At 27.3% G+C, this 10258-nt stretch overlaps 1 protein-coding gene across 3 annotated transcripts; it reads left to right on the top strand.

Annotated features, from left to right (window-relative positions):
* Positions 1–840: 840 nt before the first annotated feature.
* On the top strand, positions 841–7715 carry LOC126844137 (uncharacterized). Of its 3 annotated transcripts, XM_050582021.1 has the most exons (8): positions 841–1264; positions 1341–2435; positions 2520–2626; positions 2703–2873; positions 2976–3116; positions 3199–3259; positions 4774–4839; positions 5713–7715. In XM_050582021.1, exons 1-8 carry the CDS (start codon positions 1135–1137, stop codon positions 6354–6356), a joined length of 2415 nt encoding a protein of 804 aa, XP_050437978.1. In that variant the 5' UTR covers positions 841–1134; the 3' UTR covers positions 6357–7715. The 3 variants fall into 3 exon arrangements, with proteins under 3 accessions (XP_050437978.1, XP_050437976.1, XP_050437977.1); XM_050582019.1 differs by having other exon boundaries at positions 1341–2626; positions 5713–7714; XM_050582020.1 differs by lacking the exon at positions 4774–4839 and having other exon boundaries at positions 1341–2626; positions 5713–7713.
* The last annotated feature ends 2543 nt before the right edge of the window (positions 7716–10258 follow it).

Below are 10258 nucleotides of genomic sequence, written 5' to 3' on the forward strand. Positions count from 1 at the left end.
TCCATAAAAATAAATTTATTTACGGTTTAACTACAAAACCCTACTCAAAGATTTTAATGTATAAATGCTGTACTATGTTCATACCTAAGTAATAACATAATTTGCATGACTTTATCGGAATAAAGACTATTTATTAACAGCAGTTATAAAACATAATATAAAGAGATACGCAGTGGCGATGATAGGAGCGGTCCAAGCCTACCCTAAAAAGTCTCGCCCGCCTCCATGGCCTATTCTAAAATTGAAATCAATTTTAGTTCAAATTCATAGCTATAATTTTTATAATTTTAAATTCAATTATAATCGGTTATTAAAAATGATCCTATGATTTTTAAGAATACAAAAATATTGTAAAATAATGTATTTAACGTTCAACATATTGTTTTATTACAAAAGGAATAGATGGTGTGCACAGTGCATTAGTTGTATATTTAAATTGGTATTATAAAATATTTATTGTCAATTAAAAATATTTTTAGTTTTCTTTTTTATTATTTAGTAATGTAATTCAATAATATAATAATTAATGGTATGTGATTTTGGAGGCCGTGGGGGCAACTAGTACTCGAGTAACTGATACGTATTCAACTCGGAGATACTTGGGTATTACTGCTTACTGCTTATTAGTTATTACTTATTACTTATTAGTTACTTGATAGTGCATAATTCCATTTTCTAAGCCCATAAGTTCAAGTGAATGGCGTATAATATTTTAGTTTTTACATTCAACTACGGTCGCGGTTATAACCTTGCACATACCATACAACGTTCACTTTTCTTTTGTAATCAATTGTTATCACGCAATATGATTGAGATTATATTTTATAAGGAACTTGAAAGTATATGATAAATATTTAGTAGTGTCCACTTAACATAAATAGGGCTAGGCTGGTTTTTAAAAAATTTGTTTCTATTAAAAATTTGTTTTTCCGTTCACTGTTCTTTAAAATATTTCTATCTACGTTTTTGTTTTCTCGTATAACTCGTGCTTGCCACCATATTGCATGCACCTCTAAATCCGCTCTAGACTTCTTAGTTTGGTTTTTTTGAAATATTTTAAAAATATAAATTACCTTACCTATGCGGTTCATAAAAATTGTGTTACACTCGAATAAATGAAAGTTTTTGTTTAAAATGTCCGAAAATATTCCACCATTGATTCCAGCTTCACCGCCTCCCATCACCAAACAGGACTGGGAAGACGATGACGATTATTTGGATTATCCTCATTCAGCCTTAGAAATTCCATCCGAGTCTAGTTTAAGTAATTATTTTCAAATAATTATTGTTATTATTTTTTATGAGGTTTTTGTTTTACTATTACGTTTGTTTTTTTGTAGGTCCCGTCAATAGCAGATGGATTCCAGAACTGCCTTTTGATGAGGAGCCCATTGAGAAGGTAGTTGGTCATAATGAAATCAATGAAGATAACATGATTTCTGAACTATCACTAAATGTGATTGATAAAGATTTTATAGAAAAATCATCAGCCGAAATTGAATCAAGTTTTAATCAAACAACAATTAATACTTGGAAAGATGAAGAAACTATTAGTTCTAATAACAATTTTGACAAAGTCAATGGTTTTATTTGTGACCAGGAATCTGACCAAAAAACATTATCTAACAGGAATAGAACAATTTTAAAAAGTGAAGAACTTGTTATTCAATCTTATAATTTAGAAAATGTCAATAATAATATTGTGTCGCAGTGTTTATCAAGTGTAGAAAATAATAAAGAAGATAACGTTAATCATCAATTAGAACCTATGTCAATAGAATTTCCTAATAAAAAATTATTAGTAAATGGTCATTTAGAATATACAGAAACCAATAAATCAGCTTCTAGAATTAATTGTGTTGAAAATGTTGTGTCAGAATGCATGGAAGACAACATTTATAATACCAAGTCAAAAATTGATATAGTAAATGGCTTACAAAATATTACAAATGAATTATCTGGTATTAACATAAGTGATCAACAAAGTAACTATACTGAATTTTGTAGCATTGAAACCAGTCCAACAAATTGTGTTAATATATCTTTACCGAATCGAACTCCCGAGAATATTGTTGAGAAAGTTAGTGATGATTCTACTAATACTAAAACTAATGTACATGTGGATTATGTACCAGAGACCCAATTCACAGAACTCGATGAAAATAATCCTACCTTAATTGAAAATAATAAACATGAACATGTCAAATCAATATGTACTAATTATTGCTCAAGTCTTCAAAATCAAGATGAAGTCAACAAAATTGAACATGATTTGGATGCTGAATTTGATGAATTTTGTGATTTCCATGCATTCCCCACATCCGCGCCAGTGGCTAACCCAACTAGTACAGCCAACAAAACTGATGATGATTTTTGTGATTTTGAAAGTAGTATGCCAATGTTTAACAACTATAGTGAACACACAAAACCAAGTGGTAAAATAAATGCTCAACCTAGTGTTTTAAATCAAGATATTGAAAATGACAATTTTTGTGATTTTGAACCTGGTTCTTCTGTAGCTGAATTTTTAGAAAAAAAAGAACTTGATGATTCAAAACTACATATGATTCCAAGCACAACGCTCGACTATAAAGAATTATGCAATAATATTTTTCAAGAGGATTATGTAAGTTTTTTTAATTTGTTGAATTAGATGAATTTTTTAATAATTAATAAAATTAATTTTTTCATATTATGTATAGCTACAACCTGAAGAAGTTCATGTACTAAACTTAGACGATGAGATAACGGAGTCATGTGTTTGGAATAGTTTAAAAGATATAGAATCCAGCCCAGCTTTAAAATATAATTGGTCCAAATCAGAATCAAATAATGTTTTTCTATCATCTCTGTCCATCGACTCAAGAAATATAGTGAGTGTATAACATTTCTATTATTTATAAAAAAAATGTAAATATAATATAACATTTATTTTTTATTTTTTTCACGCAATTAATTTTATTTAAATGTGGCAGTTATATGGTGCTTTTGGGAATTCAAAAGTCCCAAGGTTTGCTGCAAATATGTCTAATAATCCATTGGAACCGTTAAAAGCTTGTAATAACGATGCATCCGAAGTAAAACTATCTCCATCTTTTTCCACTAGTCCGTCGCAGGTGAATTTCATCTCACTTTTTTTTACTAATAAAATGTTTGACTAATATCCTCACACTTAAATAACTTATTATTATCATAAAGGAAACTGTACCAGACCCTGAATTTGATTGGAAAAGCAGTGGTCTAATAAACCCATTGGACTGTAAGTAGCTATAAATGTTAAACGTGAAATACCAACTTAACGTTTTTTTAATTTCTTTAGTGGATATTATCTTGAATTCCTTTACCTATCATAACTACTTTGTAAAATATTAACTTTATTACAAATTTAACAGTATAAAAATATTAATAAGATTGTCTTTTTTCTTTAAAACTAAAATAAAAGATTATAGCTGATAGATATTTGTGTCATTCATGAAATTTGTTATTTAGTACATTGTAGATGATACTCACATAATCTAAATATGACTATTATATTCATTTGAATTATCAAATAATGTATTAAAAAAAAATTGTCACATAAATTGTTAGATATATTATAAAATAATCAATAATTTCAGCAAAATCAAAGCATTTCAGTTTTATGAAAATTAAAAATATATTTGAAATAAGTACACATGAATTTTTTTTTATAAATATTATTCAAAATATATTTTATTTAGTAAAAATTCAGCCATTCATTAAATGTAATTATATAAGGTTGCTTTGATCATTATAAACAAACTAATATTAACCATTATTTAGTAGTTAAACTAATACAATTTTAGAGTAGTATTTATACTGTTATTTTGTACTACTAATTCAAATTTTTGAATATATCTTTGTCTTATGGTTAACTTATCTACGTAGTATAATAACATTTAACATACAAAGACAAGTTACTAGCAAAAACATCAAAATATTCAATAGGCTTTTTACAGCACAAACAAACACTTGTATTTAACTAATGATGTATACTAATTACTACTGCAGTTATGTATAATTTAGTTAATTTGTTGAGATAATAGTCAATATTTTCAATTTACCCAATATAAATAAAAAAATAATTTTTTTTTATAATCAAGCATTAAATATTTACAAAGTATGTTTATGCTTTTTCTAGCAAATAGTCAGTGGAATCTAATAAATCCTTTCTTTCTATCAACATTGGTAAAATAGTTTTTTAAATACTTAAGTGTGGTTTTTGTTTGTATTTGGTTATTTTTGGTTATTATACTTACTAACAAATCATACAATTCAATATAGCAAATACTTACGAGGTTTATTTACAAAGGAGAGTTTATTTTTTAACTTTGGTTGTAATTTAATAAAGAAAAATGTCTAAACATTTTGTCTACTTTTGGTTAAAAATTTTTTTTATAAATTTCATAAATTTGTAAATTTCAAAATTATAGATTTAACAGTAATACAGGATACAACAATTGTTTTGTTTACACTTGTTTAATGAAAAAAAAAATTACTTTATTGTTTACAATTTTTGGTACACAATCTTTTATCTAGACATCGAAAATCTTATTACCGGGATATTGTTATAGATAAAAAGTCAAAGAAAAAGTATGGACATAAATATTTTATTGTTTTTGCTAAGAACTGTGTTTAAGTTAATAATAATTTTCTTAAATATGTACTTCTATCCTCTTATAACATTGATTATATGACTTTTATTAAATTAATATTGGTGGTGGAGCTAAACATTTGTTATTATGGCCTAAATAGGTAATAATTCATCGCTACTCGATCTTGAGCTCCTTGATACACTTGCACCATGCTGTACAAACACCCGTGAGTATTTATGTTTTTGCATAATTGCGTGTGTGTATATTCATTAAAAAAAAGTCTACTGCGGTGTGTTTTCAGTAATTTCTTTGAAGCTGTATTAAGTAAATACAACTATTTACCGGACATTGTTTATAAAACCATAAGCAATGTACTTCAAAACTGATTTTAACTTTTAAAAATGCTTTGCATGCTTTAACCTATTATTAAGGTCCAATTCAAATTTTTAAATAGTTGAAGTTTAAGTAGATTATATTATATTTAATAATTAGATCGCAACTAATTTATTATTTTGTATTGCTAATTAAATCTAATAATCTTAGTGGTATGTTGCCTTAAATAATGCTCATTGCTTATCATTACTGTCAACTGTTTTGGTGCTTGATTAATGTAGAAAAAACCTGGACATTATACTATTAATTTTTGGTTTAAATAAAAATAAATTTAATTAAAATTATATTTGTATTTGAACAAATAGGTATTTAAATAACATATAAAAAACGATTTGGAATTTAAGTAATAAATTATTTCAAATCATTTATTATTTAAAAAAGTAAACAATAATGCATTTCAATACACATTTTTTTAATCCAACAATTACAAATTTATTTTAAACCAAAAATTATTTAATGTGCAAATTACAATGTATTTTAAATGACTCATAATTTTCAAATGAGTAAGTATTTTTTGTAATAATAATGCCCAGGTTTAGTGTAGAATGAACACTTCTTATATATTAACAGTAATATAATACTTTAAATGTACTTTAAGATGAAACACATCTAACTGCAAATTCCTAAAGGTGTTTTGTATATTGCAGTGCTTAATTATATTAATTTGCTATTTTTAATTGCTGAAAATTGTTCTTTATTTGTATAGTTCGACCTGAAAAATGGAAAGTACGAGAGACTGTAAAAGAAGAATTACCAGAAATTGTAGAAGTAAGCGATGACAATTCTGAAAGTCCAGCATTCCAAGATTTCTTCAGTGTATCGTCATTGTCATTGACTAATAATCATGACTCAGAAACAGAAACCAAACAAATGGATGACATTCTAGAGGACACCACTGCAACAACAAATAGCACAATAATAGATGCTTTAGATACTATAGTGGATTCAGTCGTTATAATGGGCTCCACTACAATAGACAATACCTTGTACCCTGACACCTTAACTTCAATAGATACTGCCTTAATGAACACCACTGCGATAGACGCTATAAATGTAATAGATACCATTCTAAAGGACACTATTGCGATGGAAACTATCAATAAAAATGACAATATTGAAGAAGTATTTGTCAATCAAACGGATACTACCATTGATATATTAACTAATACCATCATAACGCAGTCAGATGAAACAGCCCAATCAAATGATGTTGCTGAGAGCTGTAATAATTCCATAGAAACTATTGTAAGTCTGGAAGCGCAAAAAATATTGGATAGCCTACCGAATTATGATGTACTACAAAAGCCTTATTTAGTAGTTTTAAAAAAAGATCACAACATTACTACTTGACTAGTCTACATTTTTTTTATTACCGTAGGTACTTAATAGCGTTTTCCTAGCGTTTTTTTAAATTAATTTATTGTTTTTATTTCATTTTCAAAACGTAGGGTAATTCATTTGTGCAATACATTAAACCTTTCTATCCAATTAATTTACTGTTACAATATTTAAAATCTAAATGAGTTATATTCCAACCTGTATTTGTGTTAAATGTTGTTTTCGTTTATTTTACCACCTTAACAATAATATAGGTACATTATTTTTCTATTTTAGGCAATTTGAAATAGTTCTTAATTATGAATTATTATTATTATTATTATTAAAATGCTTAGCATTAGTCAATTATTGTATTATAGAACAATAGCATACAACGTCAAGCTATAGATGAAATTGTATGCATTTACATGTAGTAAGGTGCTCAAAAGTATTACTGTTTGTGTTATATTTGCAAGACAAGTAATACTATGCTCATTTTTATTCCGTTGGATTTTCATGTTGTAATACTGGATATAATTATATTAAGTAGTAGATATTTGTAATAACATTTTTCATTGCGTACAAGATTATTCTGTATGTTATTTTTTTAAGATGTTGAGTAAATTACATTTTTTTTAAAATATTTTTTTATAGGCTATATATTGAATTAGGGGTAACACCTTATTAATCTAAAACTGTTATTTAGGCTAATAATGTTTTATCATTTTTTACTAGATAGTATTATTTTTTTTTTTAATTTTTACCAGTTTAGAAAAATTATAATACTATGTAACCTCTATTTGTTTCCTAAAAAAGTACCATATTTAATGACAACTCCAAAATTTGCTTTAACGCTGCTAACATTTATATCATTAATAATAATTGTAAATAACTTACTAGCTGTATCTATTCAATGATGATTTTTTATGTACACCAATTTATTGTTATTTATTTTCAATGTTTCTTTACAATAAGTTTGGTTTTCCGTCCCGCTTAAATGATGTTAAGTTTAACTAATAACCATTATTAATAATAATTATTATATTGATCTCTTTGCTAGTTTATTGTACTTATTTTGCTTGTACTTTTACTTGCGTATAATATGTTACCTTACTTAAGTATTTACCTAATAATTTTTTTTGTTCTAAAAATTATTGCTTTACAATTATTTTAATGCTTTTATTGTTGTTGTTCATGAAAAAATAATTGACCTTGTTAGACAATGTACATACTTTCTATTTAATTCCCAGTGAACATTGTAGGATTCTATTTTAACTTAGGCTACTAATACACAACTCACAAAAAATTTATTTTGTAAATAAAAAAAGTTAAATCATATATTTTTATCTCGATGTAACATGTATATCTTATTGTGATTGCTATCATTCCTTTTGTCAAATTGTGACTTATTTAAAATGATAAAATTGTAAAAATTAATTCCGTTTGATATTTTTTATGACGACTAAGTAATAATAAAAAAATGTTTAGGAAATTATTTTGTTATAATTTTTTAATAGTATAATATTGACACACAATCAGTTAATATATTATTAATATAATTATTATTATTATTTTGTTGTTTAGTTGTTATGTACATAAAATATAAAATGTTTGGTTCATAAAAGTAAAATTTGAGTTGATTCGGTTTTCTTCAATAATGTGTATTCATATACCTTTGTGGTTAATATTAATAATAGTTATTGCCTATTGGTGTCAAACATTGGCATACCTATTTAAAGAAAAAACTAGATAAATTTCAAAATTATTGTATTATAGGTGTAAAATGTTCGGTATAACACAGGTGTTTCAAAAAGAATGGTGGGGATTCAAACGGCTGTAGGTTGTGAAGTATTGGACCTACAGCGCTCTGGTAGGGCTTGAAAGAAAGAGAGAGTTGTCAAGTTTCAAATGACTGTCACTAGATGTGTCTAGATGTTTCACAGTCTTAACTGAATTACGCTTCGCGAACTCGATCACTTCTGTTGTGCGGACGCCATCTTAACAAACTGAACAATGAAGACTGGCGACACAAACAGGAATGTGGGTCTCTCTAGTGGCAGTCATTTGACACCTAACAACTCCCTCTTTCATTCAAGCCCTACCAGAGCGCTGTAGGTCCAATACTTCACAACCTACAGCCGTTTGAAACCCCACCATTCTTTTTGAGACCCCTGTATAGTAGTAGCCAGTAGGAAGCAGCAGACCTTATTAGCCAATGACGTCGTTAATTTTGGACTAAATATTTTTAAAACTGATAAATCACATTTAACGTGATAAATTAGTTCATTTTTGAATGTCAAAACATTTTTTTGTAATGTAAATGGCGAGGGACGCTGAGTTTCCCCGCCGAAGTACCTACCAGTGTTTTACAAAGACTGGGTATTTATCAACTATACATGTAAACGGTTCGAGGGACTCGCACAGCGAGGCATGGTGACCAAAAAGTGATTTGAAAAGTTCTAAATAGTGCTAGTATGATATTTTTAGTTAACCATCTACCGCTCTTTTCTCTTCTCATCGACCACCACCAACACTTTACGATCACTTTACTAGTTAGCATCATTCAGGCTATGATTTCAATATTTTAAAAGTCTAATACTCAATCAGAAGTGCTAATACTAAATATTTAAGAAGTTCCCCGAATCTTTTTGAAAAATATGACATACATCTAACACGATAACATCATTAGAATATATTTTGCCACTACCGTCATTAGGCTTAAAAAAATCTAATAATATGTATAGTTTTTTTTTTTTAAATAATTTTTATACACACTTAATATATCTCTTCAGCTTCGTAATCGCTACAATTGCTTGTTAACATATAAATAAAACAAACTTTTCTTGTTGCTATACACAATTTGTTTTAATTTATAATTTTATTTAATCATTTCTCTTGACATATATATCTGTACTAAAAAATTAAATTTCGAAATGGATAGAAGGACCGACAAGTCAGCGTGTGAAGCGGAGTTTGTAAGTACTTTAGGAATACACGGCAGTCTCGCTCTTAAAGTTGTTGATTAAAAATGGTCATTTGTAGAAACCCGAGACTTGGACAGAGAGAATGTGGGGTTTAACTGACGCTTTGCCTCAGTCTACTGTCAAAAAGATGTGTAGTGCAGGAAACCAAACAAAAAAACACATAAAAGGTTTCCAATTTGACTAATTTTAATATAATACTTTTGAACAGAAAATTGAATAATATGCGAGTTTTTCAGTGGCTGCTTACTATTTACGAAACTGTGGATGGATCGTTGGAAGTACGGCTGCTATTCTTTTCTTGCCATTGTACCTTCAATTGGAACTACAAAAATGTTAACTTTAAAATAAAATAAATTTATTTTTATTTGAAATGAATAAGATTTTGTTTACGTATAGCTCTTTTAGTACTTTAAAACCCAGATACAGTAACCAGGAATTATGTTATACATAGTTATGTTAACATTCACGATGACAAATAATATGTGTACAATAAATCATGCCTATTAGATAGTAATTTTTTCCTATTACAACTTATAGATACTTAAAGTCATATCAATTTGTTGATTTAAAAGCTCTAACTTGTAATGTTATTTACGCTTTTTATTGTTGAGTAACTGTGTCAAGACTTTTATTTAGTATGGGTAATTTATGTGAATTAATAACTTAAGTAGCTTTCAGAAACTAAAAATCGTTTAAGTTATTAGCTTACATAAATTCCCAACAAAATGTATTAAATACTAGGTAATTTCCATGTAAAACCCTCTCAGATGGCAGTGTCGTAGATAATGGGAAACATAGAATGGAGTTGATTTCTTCGATATCTGACAACAGAGTTAAATAATTCGGAAATATATTTTAACAATAAATAATTTAATTGTACACAAGTTGTGTGCTATTCTTATTACAGCATTATTATGAAATTTAATAATTAAAATATAACTTAATTCGATA

The sequence above is a fragment of the Adelges cooleyi genome, unplaced genomic scaffold (assembly GCF_023614345.1).
Source record: "Adelges cooleyi isolate 19-005CV unplaced genomic scaffold, UGA_ACOO_1.1 ACOO_flye_CR_arks_rails_tigmint_CR_PRNA_651, whole genome shotgun sequence".
Lineage (NCBI taxonomy): Eukaryota > Metazoa > Arthropoda > Insecta > Hemiptera > Adelgidae > Adelges > Adelges cooleyi.

Coding starts and splice junctions, on each gene's coding strand:
- LOC126844137 (XM_050582019.1), top strand. CDS start 1,135: ATGTCCGAAAATATTCCACCATTGATTCCAGCTTCACCGCCTCCCATC. Junction 2,874..2,975: donor CCATCGACTCAAGAAATATA/GTGAGTGTATAA, acceptor TAAATGTGGCAG/TTATATGGTGCTTTTGGGAA. Junction 4,840..5,712: donor ACCATGCTGTACAAACACCC/GTGAGTATTTAT, acceptor TTATTTGTATAG/TTCGACCTGAAAAATGGAAA.